A 24,728-nucleotide genomic window follows, 5' to 3' on the forward strand; every position below is an offset into this window, starting at 1 on the left:
GTTCTTCCCAAACAACTCAATCTTGGTTTCATCTGTCCACAGTATATTTTGCCAGTAGTGCTGTGGAACATCCAGGTGCTCTTTTGCAAACTTCAAACGTGCTGCAATATTCTTTTTGGACAGCAATGGCTTCCTCCGTGGTGTCCTTCCATGTACTCCATTCTTGTTTAATGTTTTCCTTATTGTAGATGTGTCAACAAAAATGTTAGCATGTGCCAGAGATTTCTGTAGGTCTTTAGCTGACACTCTGGGATTCTTCTTTACCTCATGCAGCATTCTGCGCTGTGCTCTTGCAGTCATTTTTACAGGACGACCACGCCTAGGGAGAGTAGCAACAGTGCTAAACTTTCTCCATTTGTAGACAGTCTGTCTTACCGTGGACACATGAACATCAAGGCTTTTGGAGATACTTTTGTAACCCTTTCCAGCTTCATGCAAGTCAACAATTCTTGATCATAGGTCTTCTGAGAGCTCTTTTCTGCGAGGCATGGTTCACATCAGACAGTGCTTCTTGAAACCAGTAAACCCAAAACAGGTGTGTTTTTTAAGGGCAGGACAGCTGTCAGCAACACATCCAATATCATCACACTGATTGGAGTCAAGGTTGGCTCACTCTTGGCTCCAATTAGCTCTGGGAGAAGTCATTAAGCTAGGGCCTCACATACTTTTTCCTCCCTGCACTGTGAATGTTTACATGTTATGTGCAATTAAACCGTGGCAACATCTGTTTGTGTAGTATTATGTTCAGCAGACTGTGTTCTTTTATTGTTGTGACTTAGATGATGTTCAGAGCACATTTTATGCCCAATTCATACAAAACTCCATGTAATCCCAAGGGGTTCACATACTTTTTCTTGCAACTGTACAGATCAGCATGTTGATTCATTTTCAGCTCATTCACAGAGCAGTAAAAATTTAAAATGGCCTATTCTGAATCTTTTTTGCGTATAGATGTTATTGTGGATTTGTGTGTCAAAGTTCCAGCCCCCAGGCTGTCATTTTAGTCATGGGTTCCCTACGTATGAATAATCCAGGAGTTAGGACTTTTCACACTTTGCTGACTGCATGCTTGTTCCAGGGTCAGTCAGTCAATGGTAATCAAAGCATGATAGCCTAGGAGCCTGCAACTTAAAAAGGGCTCCAAAGCTTGTAAAATGTTCATTTTAACATTCTTTTTGTACACGGCATTGCACTCTGGGTTTTTACTGTTTGGTTTGTCCTATCCACAGCTCCAGGGAACCATTTTGCAGTATGTGAAGACTCTTATTGAGGTTATGCCAAAAATCTGTCGGTTGCCAAGACATGAATATGGATCTCCAGGTAGGGGCTGGGCCGATGGTTTCAACTAAAGTACCTATTAGAGCTTCTCAGCAATACAGTACATACACATTTCCCTATATGTGATCCCTAACAAAACAAAATGTTTTAAAAACTTGCTGCTGATATCCCTAATTCAGTGTGCCCCCAACTTCCTGTTTAGGATGACAACACATTGCTGCTCCGAAATCCCAAACACCTTGGTCATTCCTGACTGCAGGATTGCAGAACACTTACTGTATTTGCATTGCTCTTAGATCCTACCAATATACATACCTTGATTTCTTTTCCAGCAAACCAATGTATGCATGTGGGTGGAACAAAAAAAAAACACCTTCCTCAGGGCCAGGCCTAGGGGTAGGCAGATGAGATGGCTGCCTTGGGTGGTTTAGCCATCAATGAGGATCAATTAGGGCAAGACCTGCAACCAATGCTGTTGAAGTAGTTCACAGCTTATGGAGGGGAAGAATTCACGTAGGCCTTTTCACTTTGAGCCTGGGTTCACACCGGTGCGGTGCAGAATTCGCACCACATCACAATCGCACCCCGTGCATGCAAACCGCTGCAGGTATGTATGTTGAGTCAACAACACCCCGAAATCGGTTCGCAAAACGCGGTGTGATGTGCACAATCAGATTGCATAGGTGTGAATTACCTATGCAATCCGATTTTAGTGTGGACCAAAAAAAGGGTCCTGCACCTTTTTGGTGCGGATGCGGTGCGATTTGAGCCATACAAATGTATGGCTCAAATCGCACCGCACAGAATTTGCATGTAATTTGCACAGGAATGCGGTGCGGTGCGGTTCCTGTGCGAATCACATGCGATATGCCGCACATCATCAGTGTGAACCCGGGCTGAGTGTTAATGACCTTGCTGTAGACACATTACATACATTACATAACTGTATAGCTAAACAAAACTCCAGCCTAAACATTTATTTCAGTTTAGATAGTGTGGAAGGGAGGGTTAGAACTTCTATCAGGTTTTTATTTTGGCCTAGGACCCAAATGAAGAGATTTTTCCACACTTCCAGTCCAAATGTAAAAAAAAAAGTTGTCACCAGGAAAGGAAAGTAATGGAAAATCTATTCAATGTGGACATAGAGAGAGCAGAAAACACACTTTTAGCTTCGTTCACATCTATGCAGTTTGATTTTTGTCCATTTTGCGGTGCTTTTCGCAGTTCATCTTACGTTTTTCTACACGCATTTGTGACGCGTTTTTACTGCGTTTTGTTCAGCTCTTTTTTTTTTGTTAAAGTGGAATTTTTTTTGTTGCTGGGCAGAATAAAAATGCAAAACACGGCAAAAACACACTACCATGCATTTCAGAAGCTTCTCTATTGAACTCTACTGTAGAAAAAATGCTGCTTTTTGCTTTCAAAAACATCCCTGACCCTTTCCAAAAACGCAGGATTTAAAAAAAGCATGGATGTGAACATGTTCCATAGGAAACCATGTTAAATGGACTGTAGTATGTTTCTGCAAAAAGCACTAAAAAACGTATTGGTGTGAACGGAGCCTAAGGGCCTGTGTATACCACATGCAGTCCAGTGCGAGTTTTTACTGCATCAAAAACACATGGATAGTAAGTTATATGGTTTCCGATGGCATAGTTCACACCAGTGCGGTCAGTTCCAATATGCTGCAGTTCCAGAAAAAAAGTGGAACATGCTGCATTTTTTCTGCACTGAACTGTACTGGAACATGTTAAAATGCATCAAAAACGCACCGGAACGCATATATCCTTATGTAAGGTGAAGGAAAAAAGCCTGAGAAAATTGTACCAGAAAAAAAATGCACTGGAAGGCATCAAAACATTGTCACTGCATTTCTATGGTGTGAACCAGCCCTTAAGGTAGGGTAAGAACCTGTGTGAGATTTTTATTACTCTCTGTTCTGAGATGTCCATTCCTCTCATTTCCTGTCCTATTGTCATTGGAACAGCTAAGTAGATTAGCTTTCTAGCTTTTATTATAGGGTGGACCCATCCTATGAAGTCTGTGATGGGTATTCCCAGACCATTCTTGTGCTAAGAATTATTCCTCTTTTTGATGCTTCATCTAATGCCTGTAATACCCGTATGATCTTAAAACCATGGTATCAATTATTTTCAGGCATCCTGGAATTCTTCCATCATCAGTTGAAGGATATCATTGAATATGCAGAGCTGAAGACAGATGTGTTTCAGAGCCTCAGAGAGGTGGGCAATGCCATCCTCTTCTGTCTGCTCATAGAACAGGCTCTGGTAAGAACTACATTATATCCATTTAAAGCATATTTCAGCATTTTCTCCTTCAGCATAATGAATGACACCACTTTTCTAAACCTAAACCATGTACCAGCCTGTAACCCGTACAACAGGACAAAGTAGTGAGGTGCAGGTTACAGAAAAACACAGAATATCAAAACTTGTGGAAGCATCGGTGTCTGTGCAGAGTTCAGAGGGAAATTTGTCTTTATCAGTGTGGTGCTAGACTATTTTGCGCCCTAGGCAAGGCCAGCTATTTGCACCCCCCCCCAAAAAAAAATAAAACTTTAACATTTTTAGCCTGTGCAGGGATGCTTTTTCACCTAGAGAACAAAAAGTAGTTGTTGCATTGCGCATGCTACCAAAGTAGGTAATAACCACTCAAGCAATGTAGCTCACGTGTAAAACCACATATTTATTACTCCCATAACAGGGGAAAAAAGTGATATCTGTTGACAGTGAAACACACAACCACTGAACGTGTAATTAAAGACAATACAAAAAAAAGCAATCCGGATTGCAATGCGTTTACCATGGAAATTGTCGCTATAGACTATAGTGATCCCAGCCACGGCACCACTTGCCTGGAGTTTGCATGTTCTCCCTGTGCCTGCGTGGGATTCCTCCGGGTAGTCCGGTTTCCTCCCACACTCCAAAGACATGCTGGTAGGTGAATTAGATCCTGTCTAAATTGGCCCTAGTATGTGTATGTATGAATGTAAGTTAGGGACCTTAGATTGTACGCCCTTTGAGGGTTAGGGACCGATGTGAATGTACAATATATATGTAAAGTGCTGCGTAAATTGACGGCGCTATATAAGTACCTGTAATACATAAATAGTGAGATTATACAGCGCTGGTATATTCCATATGAAACAATTGCTAAGCCAACAGGTCATAACATATAGCCATCAATATAGATCAAATGATCTTAAATCATAGCTTTGAAAAGTAATAGTAATCAGCAGCTTAAAATATATATTGACAGGTGAATCGTCCCGGACATGTGGAGAGCAAAGATAAACCCTGTAAAGAGTATGAAAAAAATGCTTTTTCACCTCTTTGCCAATGTTAGCTCCGTGTGGAGACTGACCGGGGAGCTGGGAGGAAATTATGTTGTGCGCAGCTTGTGTAGCACCTCATTGGCTAGATACCTCTTCTTCACAGGTTGGCTGAAGTTTCCAGGAGACAGCTTCGTCTCCAGCTAACATCATCCAATCCTGTCTAGGGACAGTGACACCAGGACGCAGAAGTGACATGTTACATGTTGCTTCCGGGCCGTTCACAGGAAAGGGAGATCAGCGAACAAGTGTTCGCTGATCTCCCTCCTTTCTACCAGTGGCACCCACCATTCAGGTCCCAGGTCCGCTGATGGGAGTGCAGAGACAGGGAAGCATGGCAGGGAACATGGGGGTTATGGAAGTGGTCTTGAGGCTGCACAGGTATTGGATCATTTCCACCTGAAAGTCAGCCTGTCAGATTTACACACACTCAATCAGATACTTCCTGTAAGTAAAAACTAACAGGACGCTTCTCACTGTGATTATGTGATCTTCATCATTATCAGGATGATCACACAGTACAGAAGGTGCTGCATGTTCTGTCTGTATACAGCATATGGCTCTATCTCTGTCTGTGCCTCAGAAAGCAAAAATTGTGAGCTTGCTTGTGCACCAGGTTCCCATTGCTTGCTGTGCCCTCAGCCACCTCTCTGTTGAATCACCTCCCACCACCAAGCAACAGCCTTACCTTCTGTCCTCCTCAGCAGAGGAAGAAATAATCACTCCGCCTTTGAAAGAATCACCCCACCAGTGAAAGGCTGTGAGCAGCCGCGGCCGGCCCCCATTGATCAGCATTGAAAAGCGCAATAAAAAAGTGTCCCTCTCTGCTCCTTGCCTCCCGAAGCCCTCTAGTGAACTGATGGGTCCCTGGGAAAATATAATTAATGTTACGGCAGGGCCGGCTGTACTGCCCTATTGGCGGCCCTGGCCATGGTTGCACCCTAGGTGGCTGCCTAGTTTGCCTAGTGGTAGCACTGGCCCTGAGTGTTCTGTAGCACAAGTACCAGAAGAGGTAAGTATTTACTCTTTTCTTTTACAGGGAGCTGTAAGGGAAGGATAAGGTGAGGATGTCTATGGAAAGGGCATCCCCAAACCAACATATATTCACCTTACATATGCAGCTCCTTGCTCCAATACAGCCAGTGCTGAAATCATCTGTGACAGGGAGAGAAGATGTCATTGCTCCAGTCATTTAAAAGTATGGCAATTTTTGTATATGACTTGTATACGCTTGCTCCACCCTGATTTTGTTGATGTATATAAAAGGCTGACTTTTTTTTTCATTAACTAACATGTTATACTTGCCTGCTCTGTGCAGTAGTTTTGCACAGAGCAGCCCCGATCCTCCTCTTCTCGAGTCGACTGTTGATGCTCCTGGCCCCTCCCTCCTGCCAAGTGCTCCCACAGCAAGCAGCTTGCTATGGGGGCACCTGAGCAGGCTCACTCCCGAGTTCATTCAGACACTGCCCCAACCCTGCTCTCTCCTTATTGGCTCACTGTCTGTGACTGACAGTAGCGGGAGCCAATGGCTCCTGCTGCTGTGTCAGCGAATGAGGAGAGAGTCCCTGAAGAGCCGCTGCTCTCATGCACATCGCTGCATCGAGAGGGGGCTCAGGTGAGTATTAGAGAGGCTGGGGGGGGGGGTGCTGCTACACACAGAAGGTTTTTTACCTTCATGCATAGAATGCATGAAGATAAATAAACTTCAGCCTACAACCACTTTAAATAGAGAGATTTGTCCATTTGCCACTAGAGGGAGTTCAGTGCAACCAACGCCTCTCTGATCACATTGTCTTAGATAATGTGCACCAATTTGATTGAAGGCCTTTCTTGATTGCTTTAGTCTTTTCTCATCATAACCTGTGTGGTCATCCATGCTTGTTGGGTTCCAAGTTCTACTCCATAGATTTGGATGGTTTACATACAGTGCGCTGATAATGGCCAAAAATCCTAAAACAGCTGTATGCAGTGCAGAATAAATGGCTCCATAATATTTTATTAATTTATTTCAGGTACTTTACGTCAATTTACACAGTGCATTACATATTTATTGTACATTCACACCAGTCTCTAACCCTCAAGGTGCGTACAATCTAAGGTCCCTAACCTTTCATTCATACATACACATTTTTTTAAGTCCGCAAATGTGCAACTATAACGAAAAAACCCATAAGTGAATCACAAAAAAAGTGCAAGTGCAAAACACCACACGAAAAAGTGCACTTAGGGGTGTGCTTTGTCCTACCCCTAAAGGGGCTGGACCACTACCCTGATCCCCCGGGGCACGAAGCTCCTGACGGGGACAAGGTTCCCATTTGGTCCTCCTGGCCAAAAGGCCTGGTGGACCACCGTTCCTTGTGTCCAGCTGAAGCCAGACACCCAGTACTTGGTCAGGGGGCTCTCCCGGAGAGAAAACCCCCTAGGGATCAGGGGAGGAAGGAACCAAAAGGCCACACATCCTCCCCCTAGACTTCAGGGTAGGCCCGAGGACCCACACCCTCCATCCTGTGAAAACACACACATAAGTAAAGCAAAAAGTGACAAGACGTGGGAGGTGTTAAATTAAATAAATAAAAAATAAAAAAGTGGTCATGCCAAATTGTGCACAGACCAGGCCCTGAGGCCTGTAGCAAAAATTGCCCTGATCCTAGCCATAAGGCCTGGTCCTAAGGGCGCTGTGCAAAAAAAGTGGTAAATCAGTGACCATGTGCCATCTTCACACTGTGGGGTCCCACACCCAGGTGTTACTAGTGGCACCCCTGAGGCGACTACTCAGGGGGCACTGGTTTGCGGACTCTCTGCCTTCCCGAATCCTGGTCAGACAAGGTAGATCCGTCCAAATCAGGAGGAACTGGGTCCTTCCGGTCTCCTCAGGGGAATTACTCCCAGGCCCCAGCTACATGTGGGCGTCCCGGTTTCTGTCCCCCCGGTACTAGCCGTCCAGAGCCCCATCATACCAGCGAGGGTACTATACAACAGTCATCCCCGCAAAGCTAGAATGACCGGGAGCACCCCAACTGGACACTGATAAGAACAGATTTTTTTTTTTTTTTAAGTCCGCAAACGTGCAACTATAACAAAAAAACCCGTAAGTGTTCACAAAAAAAAGTGCAAGTGCAAAACACCACACGAAAAAGTGCACTTAGGGGTGTGCTTTTGTCCTACCCCTAAAGGGGCTGGACTGCTACCCTTATCCCTCGGGGCACGAAGCTCCTGACAGGGACAAGGTTCCCATTTGGTCCTCCTGGCCAAAAGGCCTGGTGGACCACCGTTCCTTGTGTCCAGCCGAAGCCGGACACCCAGTACTTGGTCAGGGGGCTCTCCCGAAGAGAAAACCCCCTAGGGATCAGGGGAGGAAGGAACCAAAAGGCCACACATCCTCCCCCTAGACTTCAGGGCAGGCCGGAGGACCCACACCCTCCATCCTGTGAAAAACACACACAAAAGTAAGAAAAAGTGACAAAACGTGGGAGTGATAATAAATTAAATAAATAAAAAATAAAAAAGTGGCCGTGCCAAATTGTGCACAGACCAGGCCCTGAGGCCTGTAGCAAAAATTGCCCTGGTCCTAGCCAAAAGGCCTGGTCCTAAGGGCGCTTGTGCAAAAAGAGTGAAAAACAGTGACCTTGTGCCATCTTCACACTGTGGGGTCCCACACCCAGGTGTTACTAGTGGCACCCCTGAGGGCGTCTACTCAGGGGGCACTGAGTTTGCGGACTTTCTGCCTTCCCGACCCCTGGCCAGACAAGGTAGATCCGTCCAAATCAGGAGGTACTGGGTCCTTCCGGTCTTCTCGGGGGAATTACTCACGGGCCCCAGCTTCTACTCGTGGGCACCACGCTTTCTGTCCCCCCGGTACTAGCCTTCCAGACCCCCATCATACCAGTGAGGGTACTATACAACAGCCATCCCCGCAAAGCTAGAATGGCCGGGAGCACCCCCACTGGACACTGATAAGAACAGATACTACACTTGATCTTAGCCAAAAGGCCGAGAAGCGATTCATACATACACATTTTTTTGATTGAAAAAGATACTTTATTACAGAAGTATAAAAAAACATGATACTCGTTATTGGGGTACATCTCACCCTATACTGCGACGCAGCGCACCACATTGCAATATAGTACCAGGCATACGATAAATACATTCAATAAATATTTTTAACAATGAAAACCAGCGCAAACCCACATGATCAATTACATTACTCAGTTTAAAAAAACATTAATGTGCTAATAAAGATATATATAATAAATTATATATAAAATATATTGATATAAAAACATATATAAAAATTTAAAATTATAAGTCCAGTGACAAAAAAGCAAAGTGACAAAAAATCAAAAAAACCCCAGAAAATATATATATAAATATAATTACAGTCCCGTGACAAAATTAAATCAAATTAAATTGTAATATATTTTCCATTTGATTCTTCCGTGTTACTGATCCCTTCACCATCCACCAGTGCAGAAATCAACATTAACCGCACTCACCAGATAATGGTGAGTCACACGCCTTTCAGGATTGTTAAGGGCTCCTGGACCCCCTTTACTTTGTCTGGGACCTCCAAGTGCTCTTTCCTCTTATGTCTAGGTACCTCTTCTGCTTACTCCTCTCACCGAATCCCCCAAAGGAAAATCAGGAAGAAGAAAAGACCATAGCGTGATACCGCAGTAACTTCTCCTCAAATTAATCTCTCCAGACCACTCACATTCTTTTGCGGGGTATAGCCCACTTTTTATTCAAAACAACAGCGATTCTCTTCAGAAATGGTCCACTTTTCATGTACACCGATTATACAAGGACCTCACAGTTTAGTGTGCAGCAGGATGGCAGACCTCAGCTACAGACTCTTCTACTTAGGCTAAGATGGCCCCTTGGAACGCACCGCTCGGCGTGCGCTCCACTCACCGGAAATGACGTCAGACGACGGACCAGGCAACCGGAAGTGCGTCAACGCGTTTCGCCCCACCCACAGGGCGTTATCAAGTTTTTTTACATTCAATAAATACATTCACTCAGCGGTATGATGCCTGACGTGATGTGTGTGGCGGACGAATCCCCAGACCAACACGTCATGCATAACGCCGCTTACCCCGAGACCATAGCATCCTAAGACAAAGAACATTTCCTACCATTACAGAGTCATGCAAAATACGGATGTTACACTTTACAATAAGCATCGGGTGTGTGGGGGGGAAGGGGAAAAAGAAGGGGACACAGGTCCGAAGCTTTATTGAAGGGACAAAGACACGCAAGGGGGAGTAGGGGGAAGGGGAGATCTTCAGACGTCCTCTTCCTCCTTAAAGTCCATCAAGGTATAGTCTCTGAGCAGACTGAGGATCAGTCTGCGGCAGTCCTCAATGGACATCCTCTCCCGCTGGTGGATGAGGCGCTTCCTGGCGCACCATAAAGCGTCCTTAAAACAACACAGCACCCGCCAGGCGCTGTCAATGTCCTCCAGAGAAAAAGTTCCACAGAAAAGTCTATTCAACACCCCAAAGTGTGTGATGGCTGTCTGTGGCACAAAATCCTTGAGTTCAGGTTCCAGGGCCCTCAACAGGTCCTGAGCAAAAGAGCACTCCCAGAAAACGTGATGAGCCGTTTCCTCGTGGATGATGCAGAAGGGGCAGTGTCTGTATCTGCTCAGGTTCCTGGCATGCATGAATGTCCTGAGAGGCAACCCCCCTTGGATTGCCATCCATGATTCATACATACACATACTAGGGCCAATTTAGACAGGATCCAATTCACCTACCAGCATGTCTTTGGAGTGTGGGAGGAAACCAGAGTACCCCGAGGAAACCCAAGAAGGCACAGGGAGAACATGCAAACTCTAGGCAGGTGGTGCCATGGTTGGGATTCGAACCAAAGACCCTAGTACTGCCAGGCGGACGTGCTAACCATTTAGCCACTGTGCTGCCCATTATTAAGCTATATTGCACTATACACCAGTAGTTCTGGAGAATAAAGCAATGATTTGCATGGCTCTACCCAATGTCCTGAAATGAGGAAAAATCCTTTTATTTTTGGGACAATTGGTGAAATGAGACATGTGAAACGTTTTTTCAGAAGCTTTGTGTCTGCGGCACATTGGGGTTGATTTACTAAAGGCAAATAGACTATGCTCTTTGCATGTGTAGTTGCTTCAGACCATAATAAAAGTGGGGAAGCTCTGCTGACTTCCATCATCCAATCACGTGCAAGCAATAATGCTATTTTTTTTTTATTTTCCTTGCATGTGATTGGGTATTCTTTGTAAAATGAAACTTTACCTCATTTAGTAAGCTCTGGAGCAACTGCACTTGCAAAGTGCACAGTCTGTTTGCCTTTAGTAAATCAACTCCAATATATTAAATACATTTGTATATGAGCAACTAGAGGAAGCTTAGCTCAATCACTTAACAAACAAAACTTGGCACCACAGGCAAAACCAAAAATAAACCAAAAATAAGGAAACACAAATGAATGTGATTATGGCTGCTGCAGTCTTCAAAATGTGCCTTCTTCCGCATTTATGAACCCTATAAATGTGTATATAGATCATGCTGCCAAAAATGTGAATCAAAGTTACTAAACCGTTTGCCACATGTTAAGGTGCAAAAAATAGATACATAAACTACACCAGAAAATACAACTAATGTCCAATGAATCAGTAAGTTCCATTCAAATAATCGTTTTCAAATAAGTAACAATTATTGGAATGGGACTTACTGATACATTGGACATTAGTTGTATTTTCTGGTATTTATTTATCTATTTTTTACACCTTTACGTGTGGCAAACTGTGTAGTGACTCTGATTCACATTTTTGGCAGTGCAGTCTGTATAGACATTTATCAGCTCAATCACTACCTCCCTCTCCTTTAAAGTGGAACTACACTGTATCTAAACTCCACTATCCAAAAGCGCTATTTAATTCGTTTTTAATATTAAAACAAACTCCCCCATCCATCCATGTCTCCATGCTTTATTTTGCTGAGAAATCACTTACAAAAACACCCCCCTAGCATTTCTGGCCATGACCATCTTGAGTGAGGGCAGATGATTCATGTAGCAATTACTTCCTAGAATCCATATGCCCTTAGCTCAGGCATACAGGCAGGAGGATGTGCTTAGCTGAGAAAACCCCTTCTAAACACTCCTGGGAAGTATGACTTAATTTGTCTATGCGCGGAAGCCAGGAAATAACTAAAGAAATGTAAAAAAAACACTTTAAAACAAGTAAATTTGATATACATTTTCTATCTATTTACTAATGCTAGCAGCATAAAGATTCAAATAATCAATGTTGATTGAGAGGGTGAAGTTCCACTTTAAGGTAGTTGGTACTGGCAGAAATATTTCATTACTTTCAAATACACTGGCTGCCTGGCTGTATCAATGAGTACATTTCAGATGCTATGTATTATTGCTGAATGTAAAGCATGTTGGTGTTTTATGAATAGAAGACAATAGAACATGGATCAGTTTTCGTTTTGGCACCACATGTGGTTGTTGTGGTGATGGACATGGACTAAGATGTCTAGCACTGTTGGCTGTGATTTCTGTCACAGGCCCCTTTATAATTCTCTGACCCTCATCTCTTCTCTCTTTATATCACCCAGTCCCAGGAGGAGGTGTGTGATCTTCTTCATGCAGCACCGTTCCAGAACATCTTACCACGAGTTTACATCAAAGGTGAGTCTAACCTGAACCGCTCTAAGATCAAAACATTTCCTGCTTGTTCAGCTAACTTCTTATCTTGTCTTGTCATTTAGAGGGGGAACGTCTGGAGGTGAGGATGAAACGACTAGAGGCAAAGTACGCTCCACTGCACCTTGTACCACTAATTGAGAGACTGGGCACCCCACAGGTATGCTTTGGAGGTTCTGTCCGAAGCTTTACTCCATCCAACATTGATACTTCAGTCTTGAGTAGTCACCAATGGGCTGAATTCTTATCCCATGGTAGACAGTGGTGAAATTTCTGTACTATAGTCTCTGCTCCTCTCACGATGACATAGGTGTCATGCTGTCTCAGCCCCATTATAGAAGAATATTCTGCATAAGGGAAGGTCCAGAGAGAACATACAGAGATATTACCATTTGTTTTTTTAAAGTACACAGTAGTTAGGTGATCTGGAGGTTTCTGATGCTTGAAGGTGATTTATTATGGTCGTCTCCAATCTGCAAATGGTTAGATTGTTCTTTAATTCTGCCCAGGGGAGGACTGATCATTTGGAAACTCGGGCACTGCCCAAGGGCCCGGGGTCAGTAGGGGGCCCCATGAGATGCCCCTGGTACCTTTTTCATAGGCTTTTTTGAGTGTGGGCAAGGACACAGGGGCCCCATGATCCCCTATTGCCCGGGGGCCCCATGAGTTGTCAGTCCGCCCCTGATTCTGCCTAAAACATTCATATAATAAAATACTTTTCTCCTTTAATTCATAGGTGTAATATCAGAATAATCCATTAGATAAATGGGATTTTGAGGCTGCCAAAAATAAATTTCAGCTATTGATGATATTAAAAACAATAATTTATTATACACAAATGTTAAAAGAAAAGACAACCAAACATTGAAATGAATGTCACATAACTTAACATGTAAGGGTATTCAACCATATATTGTATCACTACCAGGGGCGTATTTACCACAAGGCACTTGCCTAGGGCGGCATTTTTTCAGGGGGGCAGCAGCATTTTTCAGAGGAGCAGCGCCACTCCCCGAAAGAAGGGATGAAAACATGGGGACCAAATGGGATCTGAGAGAGGCTGAAGGCTGCTTGATGGTGTATGCAGAGCCTGACTCATGTTCGTGGGGATGTCCGGAGCTGTAAAGGTGTGCGTCCTCTCTCTCGCCAGGGTGGGGGGGTTGCAAGTGTGTATGGGGCAGTGGTAGTGGAAGGCTCTCTCGGGTGGGTGGGGGGGGGGTTGTTGTTGGTCAGTGTCAGGCTTTTATCATGGTGGAGGGGAATGTTTGTCAGTGTCAGGGTCTCTCCATGGGAGGGGGGCGATTATTGTGTTGCCTAGGGCAATAAACAACTGTGTTGCAACTGCTATGGATCCAGAGCGTTTAATCACATGCAAGTATAACTGGTTCAAGTGTAATGGCGGCTGTGTTCAGTGTGATTTGTGATCAGCTTCATTAGGATCTCAGAGGTGATCTGAAATGTCATACAAATGGCATTAGCTATAATATAAATAAATCTCCTAATGCAAAACAATGCCAGTTTAAAGGATAAATTCACCTTTCATAACATGTTACGTGTTACATCCATATTTAGGATGTAACATGTTACATGTTTTGAATGCACCGGCCCCCGCTCTCCTGCTTTGACAGCTAGTGGGGGAACGTCTCCCCCCCCCCCCCCCTTGGTAGCTGTGAAATTAAAAAAAAAAAAGTTTGTTTGACCTGTGTCCACATACAGGTCCATGCGAGAAGCTGAGAGTCCACCTGGAAGTCTATGTTCACTGTAGTGATTAACATGTATTGAAGATTTACAGCACTGGGATTTTGGGTGCAATCACCAGCAGGAAGATTTTTCACTTATCTGGATTTTTTTGAAGAATTGCCAGTCATTGCTAGACTCAATAGTGTAACATAACATAAATGATAACACAATGTTTTGGTAATTTTCATTTTTCTTTTTATTAGCAAATTGCTATAGCCCGGGAGGGTGATCTTCTGACCAAGGAGCGTCTGTGCTGCGGTCTTTCCATGTTTGAAGTCATCCTGACCCGGATCCGCAGCTACCTGCAGGACCCCATCTGGCGTGGTCCTCCCCCCACCAATGGAGTGATGCATGTGGATGAGTGTGTGGAGTTGCATCGACTCTGGAGCGCCATGCAGTTTGTTTACTGTATTCCGGTGGGAACCAATGAATTTACTGCAGAGTGAGTACTTGTTATCTCCCTAAAAACTGCAGCTCACCAGTGGGGTTGTCTTGTTTCTTTAACACTGTAACTAGAATGATATTAAGGATTTTGTAAAATGCAATCAAAACATAAAAAATGAAAGTAGAATTCCAGCTTACACCTAGCTTTCACCCCCAGTTCACTTCTATGCAGCTGTGTGGGCCGCATTTTGCACGGGAACGAGAGCCCATTCATTTGAATGGACTCCCGTGTCCCGGGACATGCAGGGAAGAAGTCCCTGCACTTCTTTGGAAAACCATTAGAACTAATGGCATCTGCCTGCGGGTCCGCATTTTTCTGTGCGGGTGGTGCGGCTGCATGAATTTTCGTGCGGATCCGCAGCGGCACCACCCGCATAGATGTGAACCTAGAACTGTCCCTTCCCCATCCTAACACCTATGCTAACCAGCCTGTGCAAGATGTACAGTATATACTTACCTATTTTCAGGCCACTCTGGTCTGGTCACATGATCCAGCTCCCTTCTGTGAGCTAGCACAGCTGCAGGGGAGAGTAGGGAGCTCTGACAACAGATGGACTATTGAAGCCTATGGGTGACATCACCACTCCAGGCTTTACTAGCCATTGTCCTGGTACACTCTCCATTCCCATATAGCTGCTGCTGGCTGACACAGGGGAGATTATTTAACTGGACCAGAGCAACATGGAAATATGTAAGCATCAGGGGTGGACTGCCAACTCATGGGGCTCCTGGGCAATAGGGGATCATGGGGCCAGTGTCCTTGCCCAAACTCAAAAAAGCCTATGAAAAAGGTACCAGGGGCATCTCATGGGGCCCCCTACTGACCCCGGGCCCTCGGGCAGTGCCCAAGTTTCCAAATGGTGAGTCCGCCCCTGGTAAGCATATACATCTTTCTTACACAGGTTAGTTAGCATAGATGTTAGAAGGAGAGGGAACAGTATTAAGGCTGGTTAGGTGTAAGCTGAAGTTTTTTATATGAATGTGACGTGAATGTACAATATATATATATATATATATATATATATATATATATAAAGTGCTGCGTAAATTGACTGCGCTATATAAGTACGTGAAATAAATATATAATAGATAAAATAAATGTCCCTAATAACAAGCTTCTAACAAGCTTGGTTGTCTTGTTAATTTTGCTTTCTGTCCCTTGTTTCCCCCTGCAGGCAGTGCTTTGGAGACGGCTTGAACTGGGCAGGTTGTGCCATTATTGTGCTTCTGGGACAGCAGCGTCGTTTTGACCTCTTCGACTTTTGCTATCACCTCCTGAAAGTCCAAAGACAGGACGGGAAAGATGAAATCATAAAAAATGTGGTGAGTGTCACTGATTGGCCAGACAACTGCCATTGACAAGACAATATGTGCAACACCACTGCTAAGCTTCATTCATTCTGGTGAACATTGGCCAACACAAATGAGACACGGACACAAGCAGAGCCTCTGTATGAGTATGAGAGGTCTCACAGACGAAAGAGTACCTGCAGTGTTGAGATATATATATATATATATATATATATTTATTTTTGTATATTTATTGCATATTTATACATAAAATATATGTATATATTTTTTACACTGTAGAATAAGGGGAAAATATAATGATTTTTTTGTCAGTTTTAGTTCAATATTTTGTATTTGTTTTTTACTATATTTGCAAATTGATTCAGTAGCGCAATAAAATATATATGTGCATATAAATAAATAAATTATTGATCATTAAAATGTGAAAAACTGAAAGTCTATAAAAAATATTTTCCACCAAATGAATCTTCCAATTCCCAAAAGATCACCACGTGCAATAAAGATGGCGTTCCCGCTTTTGGGTGTACACTCACCAGATAGCCAAGAAAAACATTTTTTATGGACTTTCAGTTTTTCACATTTTAATGATCACTAATTTATTTATTTATATGCACATATATATTTTATTGCGCTACTGAATCACTTTGAAGGTTCTTTTTGTTGATCATATTTATTTGTATAGAAGTGGCAGCATTTATTATAATTCAATATAATTTATTATAATTATTCTTGATTTAGATTTTATCACGCATCTAGCGCAAAGTCTTTTTTTTATATATATTTGCAAATTGTCTATTTTATACTGGGTTCACCTGGCTCAGATATTGCAGCCTTTTCTGGCCTTTCTAAGAAGGAAGCCCAGCACTGTTTTTTCACTTTCTGACTGTCCAGTGGAAATTCCATACCTACAGAGAAGGAAGTGTCTTTCCTTTCTAGCACACATTTAAAATTTTCAGTCAACCTGGTAAAAAGGGGACATAGCCTAATGCAATAGGCACTGGTTGCAAATGCTATGAAAAATATTCATATTCAATACGTCATATATACTTGATAAAATGAAAATTTTATTTTATAGTCAGGATAATAAATATATCTGGAAACACTGTACATTCTCTTTAACCACTTCCCGTCTGGCCCATGTATATAAAGGGCCAGATGGGAGCAGTGCAGGAGCGTTTGGCCGTTTATAAACGTCCTCCCCGCTTCCCTGCTTGTGCACACTCCCTGGGATCGTGCAGCACCACCAGGGGACACAGCGGAACACCAATCGTCGTATGGGACCTCTGTGTGAGGTCCCGATCATGTGATCACTGATTGGCTAATCAGTGATCACAGCACAGTAGTAAGCAAGATGTCACTTCTGACATCATTGATTACTACATGTGAAATGAATGATCACAGAGGTCACATGGTACAAGGCTATTCGCAACACCCTTGCACCATGTGACAAGCTGTGACCAATCACAGCTCACATGGTATTTCTCAATGGCTGCAGGAATGCAGCCAGAGAGAAGGAGAAATGATTGCTTTTAAAGCCTTTATGGGTAAAAAGCAATCATTGTAAAAAAAGAAAAAAAATTTCATCACCCCCCACAAGTAGTACAGTATCATTATGGTAACACTGTACTGCTAGGGTGACAGTATGTTAAAAAATGAATGCAGCCAGAGTGAAGGAGAAATTATTTCTTTTACAGCCTTTATGAGTGTAAAAGCAATCAGTGTAAAAAAAATCTTCATCACCCCCCACAAGTAGTACAGTGTCACTATGGTGACACTATACTGCTAGGGTGACAGTATGTTAAAAAAAAAAACCCCATAAACAATAATATAAAAAAATAAAATAAAAATGTAAAAAAAAAAAAAATGTAGAAAAATTATAATTTTTGGTTATAAACTAATTTGGGTTATTTTGGCCAAATATTTGAATAAATTTTGGCCAAGATTTATGAAGAAAGATTATTTATTTGTAAAATTTTTTAAGAAAAACACTTTTTTTCAAAATGTTTGGACATTTTCATTTATATAGCAAAAAAAATAAAAATCCCAGTGGTGAATAAATACCACCAAAATAAAGTTTTATCTGTCTCAAAAAATGCTAAAAAATTCATATGGGTACAGTGTTGCATGACTGCGCAATTGTCATTCAAAGTGTGACAGCGCTGAAAGCTGAAAATTGGCCTGGACAGGAAGGGGGTAACAGTGTTCGGACTTGAAGTGGTTAAAGCTGAATTTCAAGTACAACATTTTATTAAAACATATAGCTCAATCGCCACAATGGATTTGAAACCCACCTTGTGTGCACTCACATTCCGTTGCAACCCAGAAAATACTTTGTAAAAGTAGTAGTGACATAATTTCTGTGATATACATAGCCTTTGCAGAGACCAGAGCTGTGGGAGGAACTCAGCAGGCCCACCCACTATATAAAACTATATTAGGTGGTGGATATAAGACCAGTCACCCTGCGAAAGAAGACAGAGCAGTATTGACCGGACTATATTACAGGAAACTCCTCCACAGAGGCACAGTTTCACACTGGATCTCCACAGATCGGGAAGAGATACACAAAGCACACCAAGATTCAAGTACGAATACACATGTCTCTTGTATTTAAATTCGATTTTTTTTATCCCGGAGTTTAGCTCTAAATTAGGTTTAACCACTTCCCGTCCGGTCCATGTACATAAACGGCTGGACGGGAGCAGTGCAGGAGAGGGTGGCTGTTTATAAACGTCCTCCCACATTCCCTGCCTGTGTGCGCTCCCTGGGAGTGCGCAGCAAACCGATCACTCTACGGGACCTCTGTGTGAGGTCCCAATCATGTGATCACTGATTGGCCAATCAGTGATCACATGAAGAGTAGTAAGCAAGATGTCACTTTCTGACATCATTGCTTACTACTAGTGAAACCTGTGAATGATCACAGAGGTCACATGGTACAAGGCTATTCACAACAGCCTTGTACCATGTGACAATCTGTGACCAATCACAGCTCTCACAGTATTTCTCAATAGCTGCAAAAATGCGACACAAATAGTACAGTGTCACTATGGTGACACTGTACTACTAGGGTGACAGTATCTTAAAAAAAAACCCATAAATAATAATATAAGAAAAAAAATTTTTCAATTATAATTTTTGGTTATAAACTAATTTGGGTTTTTTTTTTTTTTTTAAAAGATAGATGAATACATTTTGGTCAAGATTTATGAAGAAAGATTATTTATTTGCAAAATTTTATAAGAAAAACATTTTTTTTTTTTTCAAAATGTTTGGAATTTTTCATTTATATAGCAAAAAAATAAAAATCCCAGTGGTGAATAAATACCACCAACATAAAGTTTTATCTGTCTAAAAAAAATGCTAAAAAATTCATATGGGTACAGTGTTTCATGACCGCGCAATTGTCATTCAAAGTGTGATAGCACTGAAAACTGAAAATTGGACTGGAAGGGGGTGAAAGTATCCAGACTTGAAGTGGTCAATAGACTTTCTGATGTCAATGTGGCAGCAGCACTGCCTGGATAGCATTTCCAGTTTACCATATCACTTTCTTTGCTGACATTGGTCTTTTTTAATGTCTCATAAGTCTTTACCTTCACTGACCAACTATCCCATCTCTGACCATCTCTCTAGCCACTTAAGAAAATGGCAGATCGCATCCGGAAGTATCAGATCCTGAACAACGAGATCTTTGCAGTCCTCAACAAATATATGAAATCTGTAGAGAGTGACAGTTCCACGGTAGAACACGTACGGTGCTTCCAACCTCCTATTCACCAATCACTGGCCACCACCTGCTGAGAGGGGCGGAGCACGGACAACTCCGGACGATAACGACAAATCCCGTAACGTTGTGGTGCATGTTCGTCCTGTTTTCACAATACACCTACATGATGCTATAGAAGCAGCAGGACTGTACAGGACGTAGCCATGTATAGAGGTGTGGCCTGACTTCCACTTCTGTCACCATCTGTGGTGACAAAATCCACATTATGGCATCATTGCCAAGGTCTGATGAAGTCTGGTGAAAGCAGGGCGGTATTAATAGCTTCATATTGGTTTGGCCCAACTTTTAAGTATTTTTATGATGTAAAAGAGACATTTCCAGGTTGTTACCGGCTATTGGTCAGTGTGGTCACTGGGAATTTGTTTGATCAATCTATTTATTGTGACGCTGTACAGTGTTGTGGTAATTTCATCTGCTTGAAGACTATCTTGCCAATTTGTCAACTTCTACATGTTAATAATCGGTTTATTTTGTTTGAGTGGCCAATGATCTGACCAACTTTATGCCCTTAAAGGAAAACTCCATGTGATGCTCAAAATTTACTATGGAGTGGAGGGTGATTAGGCAGCTTGCTGTGTTCAGATAATTACCTACTGAGTCCTACTGCATAGCTTGTCCATCAGCCCAACTACCCCATCCCAAGTATTCCTACAACTACATTGATTAGAGTGTCCGCAGGTTTTCAGCTGTAAGATTGGATGCTACGTAGTATGAGGACTTGCCTGTGCAGTTTGAGTAGATTCTCAGAATACATTGTTTTGGTAAATCTAAAGGATATTGTACAGCCAGATTGTAACATGTATAAGGTCACATCACCAGATCCCAAAGAGAACCAGCTTGTGCTCAAGCAAGATTTTTCACAGTGATTGTGCAATCTTAATTTGAAAAGATTTATTTGGCTTCCTTGATCAACTTTGCTTTATCTTAGGGCAACTCTGGAACAGAAAGTAAGGCTGGTTATATACACATAGATTTTTTTTCATTCAGCCTGCACAGATTCCTCCATCCCTGCTCTACAACATAGAGAGAAGAATTTCCCGAGGGGCTTTTGTATTCTGATAGCCAGCAGCTGTCAGAATACTCCAACAGTGGCTATATCTGAGTGCAATCAGGGGCAACACGTCTTTCTGCTGGGCTCCTATGATATTTTAGTTGAAGGATCTCGGCCGGAAGGGTGTTGACAGGACCATCCGCAAAGTGAATTTTGGCTGGCTCGTCATGAACCCACTAAAATTCAAACAGTGTATGGCCAGCATTACTGTGCAGGCAGCAGTTGCTAATGTGCCAACAGCTTGACCTCATGTGGATTAAACATGGGATCTCCTAGGTCCTGAGTGTGCATAACTGTTTCCTGCCAGGGACAGAGCCACATACAGTAGTAACTATGGGGCTCGAATTAGAAGTATTGAGGTCCAGGAGTTGAAATAGTGGCAGCAGTCATACTTCAGGAGTTCTAATATACATACACAAAAAATCCTACAAAATGAATGCAGATCTATAGTCACAGCATACTTTTTCTTATAATATCAGCATTGTAATAGCAATACAAATGATAGTTTTTGTGACAATGGATGCAGCTGCTTTTCAGCCGACAGTTTTCTGCCTGGTTCTTTTGATTTTTCAGCTGAAGATATCGGATGGGACAGGGCTACCCACCAAGCTAATTTCAGCTAGTCCAGTAAAACAAATTCCAATAGTATATGGTCAGCTTTAGTTTGTAAAGCATATTTGAAAGAATGACACACATAAGAAAACGGGAGACAGTTGTCACCCCATAACAGGAAGCACTAGAAGAAATGATTAACCATGTATTTGGATATTTTTTCAGCATGTTAACAATTATATGTAATTTTGATGTCTGGGTTTGGATTTTAGACCCTAAATAATACAGGAATAGCCAAGCTGTTAAGCTGGTTCTCATTGAAGCTGGTTCTCTTTGAAGAACAATTAGACAATTCTACATTTTATTTACTGACTGTAATAATGGTAGCCTTTGACATAAGACTCACTTTTTTATATGCTTGCTATATCATAATTTTCCGCTTATGGGTATCTTTATAACAGACAGTACAGTCTGTATCATTGCTGAACCACTGCTGTAGAAAACCCTATTGCACTTAAAGAATGTATTGTTTTCCAGACTGCAGAAGCTTCTCAGTAGATTGCTCAGTGGAGCAACCACTTTCAGCAAATCTTTTGCCACTGCTTTGCCTATAGACATGAACTGAGACAAGTGAATAACTAATGTGCATCACTACAGTACTAAGTAGGAAAACTCACATTGTGTTTGTAATGGTCAAATACAGCCCCTGTGTAAATATATATTAAAACTATAGACTTTTAAAAAATACTAATCTACATTGATAAATATTTACACTAAATCAAAGCTATGGAGAAAATAAAAAATGACAGAAAAAATTCTGCAGTCTGCCACTCACATTAACAAAGCAGTTTTTGTTTTTTTTAGTCCCATATTTCAGATAGTTTTATGACCTGTAATCTTGCTAATAGAACCATTATTTTTTTCACATCCTTTAACAGGGTGACAACACAGTTTGCTCTGCAGTTAAATCACACATGCAGTGTTGTCATCCTGCGAACAAGGTAATCCTAAATGGACATGTAATTTTAAATAGACTATAAGTAAGCAACAAATCAAAACCCAACTCCAGCTTAGGCTTTAACAATTTTGTATTCTTTTGGGAAAAAAAGGTTTAACCATATAAATAAAGTTTGTCCACTTCAAGCACCTCTAGCAGTGGTATATGATTTGTCCCAAAGCTTTGAACTGTAACTTTTGTTGGACAGTTTGTACTTCACATGTAAATGTGGAGAAAAACACAATAAAGCCATGTGAAATAAAAAATAATGTGCTATTATATAACCTCCATATAATTATCAATATACAATATTTTTCATTATAGTGGGCCCTTAACATAGTCACATTTCTAACTATATATATATAAAAGAAAATCTATAAAGATGGACGCAGGGATCAAACGGTTTCCAGGACGTCACACAGGTATGCCCTAATCACTATCCAGCCATACTAAAGTAATTGTTTTGGGTGGAGCACTCCTTTACTGCCTCTCATACAGCTGAATTAAGTACCTGAAATAGGTAACTTTTTTTTAGAAAATATTTAACAGAATTGTATTAAAGTTCTGTGTTTACATTCTAGTTTTGATTTTATATATATTTTGTTCCTCTTATTTGTTTAACCAAAAAGAGAAAAAAAAGTTACATTATTTTACCTTCTCGCTTGTGAATAAGAAGTAAAAAAATAAAAAATAAAAAAATCTTTTGTCTGATCTTGTCTCTGACATCAGTCATTTATGTTCTAAATATTTGGTACATGGGGAGAATTTTCAGGTGATTTCAAGGAGATCCAATTGACATGAACAAAAAATGAATGGCTTTATTAGCTGTGTGCAGCCAGAAATGTTGTCCCTGGATACAAACTGTATGCATCTAGGGCCTGGTCAGAGGTTCAATTTGTATGTAACCATGTGGCTGCCCATGTGAATGAGGCTTAAAGAACAGGTTCACTGTTAGTGAACTTGGCCCTAATTAAATCCCCCAGCACCCCTGAGTGCAGCCTGCTGGGCTTCCTACCCGTTCCAGTGATCTTCACTGTGCAAGCCTTCCCTTCTCATGCCATTCCCCCTGGATCCTCTTCTTATGTTTAATCTATTTTATTCAGTTTTCAAAAGTTTATGTAAGCAAACAAAACAACAAATGCACTGCATAGCAAGAATGTGCACTTTGTATCACTAGTACAATACATGAGATACACATACAGTTGCAAGAAAAAGTATGTGAACCCCTTGGGATTACGTGGAGTTTTGAATGAATTGGGCATAAAATGTGCTCTGAACGTCATCTAAGTCACAACAATAGAAGAACACAGTCTGCTGAACATAATACTACACAAACATTAGATGTTGCCATGGTTTAACTGCACATAACATGTAAACATTCACAGTGCAGGGAGGAAAAAGTATGTGATGCCCTAGCTTAATGACTTCTCCCAGAGCTAATTGGAGCCAGGAGTGAGCCAACCTTGACTCCAATCAGTGTGATGATATTGGATGTGTTGTTGACAGCTGTCCTGCCCTTAAAAAACACACACATGTTTTGGGTTTACTGGTTTCAAGAAGCACTGTCTGATATGAACCATGCCTCGCAGAAAAGAGCTCTCAGAAGACCTACGATCAAGAATTGTTGACTTGCATGAAGCTGGAAAGGTTACAAAGTATCTCCAAAAGCCTTGATGTTCATGTGTCCACGGTAAGACAGACTGTCTACAAATGGAGAAAGTTTAGCACTGTTGCTACTCTCCCTAGGTTTGGTCGTCCTGTAAAAATGACTGCAAGAGCACAGCGCAGATTGCTGCATGAGGTAAAGAAGAATCCCAGAGTGTCAGCTAAAGACCTACAGAAATCTCTGGCACATGCTAACATTTTTGTTGACACATCTACAATAAGGAAAACATTAAACAAGAATGGAGTACATGGGAGGACACCACGGAGGAAGCCATTGCTGTCCAAAAAGAATATTGCAGCACGTTTGAAGTTTGGAAAAGAGCACCTGGATGTTCCACAGCACTACTGGCAAAATATACTGTGGACAGATGAAACCAAGATTGAGTTGTTTGGGAAGAACACACAACACTATGTGTGGAGAAAAAAAGGCACAGCACACCAACATCAAAACCTCATCCCCACTGTAAAACATGGCAGAGGGAGCATCATGGTTTGGGGCTGCTTTGCTGCCTCAGGGCCTGGACGGATTGTTGTCATTGATGGGAAAATGAATTCCAGAGTTTATCAAGACATTTTGCAGGAAACCGTACGACCATCTGTCCACCAACTGAAGCTCCGCAGAGGATGGGTGATGCAACAGGACAATGACCCAAAGCATACAAGTAATTCAACAAAACAATGGCTGCAACAGCACAGAATACGCCTTCTGGAGTGGCCCAGACAGAGTCCTGACCTCAACCCGATTGAAATGCTGTGGCATGACCTTAAGAGAGCGATTCACACCAGACATCCCAAGAATATTGCTACAGTGAAACAGTTTTGTGAAGAGGAGTGGTCCAAAATTACTCCA

General features: G+C 42.0%; 1 protein-coding gene and 1 pseudogene across 2 annotated transcripts in view; one reads left to right on the forward strand and one right to left on the reverse strand.

Annotated features, from left to right (window-relative positions):
• Nucleotides 1–22,924, forward strand: part of CYFIP2 (cytoplasmic FMR1 interacting protein 2) — a 136,723-nt gene extending 113,799 nt beyond the window's left edge. For both annotated transcript variants that reach the window (XM_089682845.1, XM_089682846.1), the window contains exons 26-32: nt 1,230–1,320; nt 3,436–3,566; nt 12,241–12,313; nt 12,394–12,488; nt 14,272–14,510; nt 15,688–15,835; nt 19,460–22,924. In XM_089682845.1, coding sequence (XP_089538971.1) covers nt 1,230–1,320; nt 3,436–3,566; nt 12,241–12,313; nt 12,394–12,488; nt 14,272–14,510; nt 15,688–15,835; nt 19,460–19,627 — 945 coding nt within the window. In that variant the 3' untranslated portion in view covers nt 19,628–22,924. The remainder of the gene's footprint in view (nt 1–1,229; nt 1,321–3,435; nt 3,567–12,240; nt 12,314–12,393; nt 12,489–14,271; nt 14,511–15,687; nt 15,836–19,459) is intronic.
• LOC149458033 (U2 spliceosomal RNA) lies at nt 8,517–8,632 on the reverse strand (annotated as a pseudogene).
• Nucleotides 22,925–24,728: the final 1,804 nt, after the last annotated feature.

The sequence above is a fragment of the Staurois parvus genome, unplaced genomic scaffold (assembly GCF_062004578.1).
Source record: "Staurois parvus isolate SC_StPar_1 unplaced genomic scaffold, SC_StPar_1.0 ptg000298l, whole genome shotgun sequence".
NCBI classification, from domain to species: domain Eukaryota; kingdom Metazoa; phylum Chordata; class Amphibia; order Anura; family Ranidae; genus Staurois; species Staurois parvus.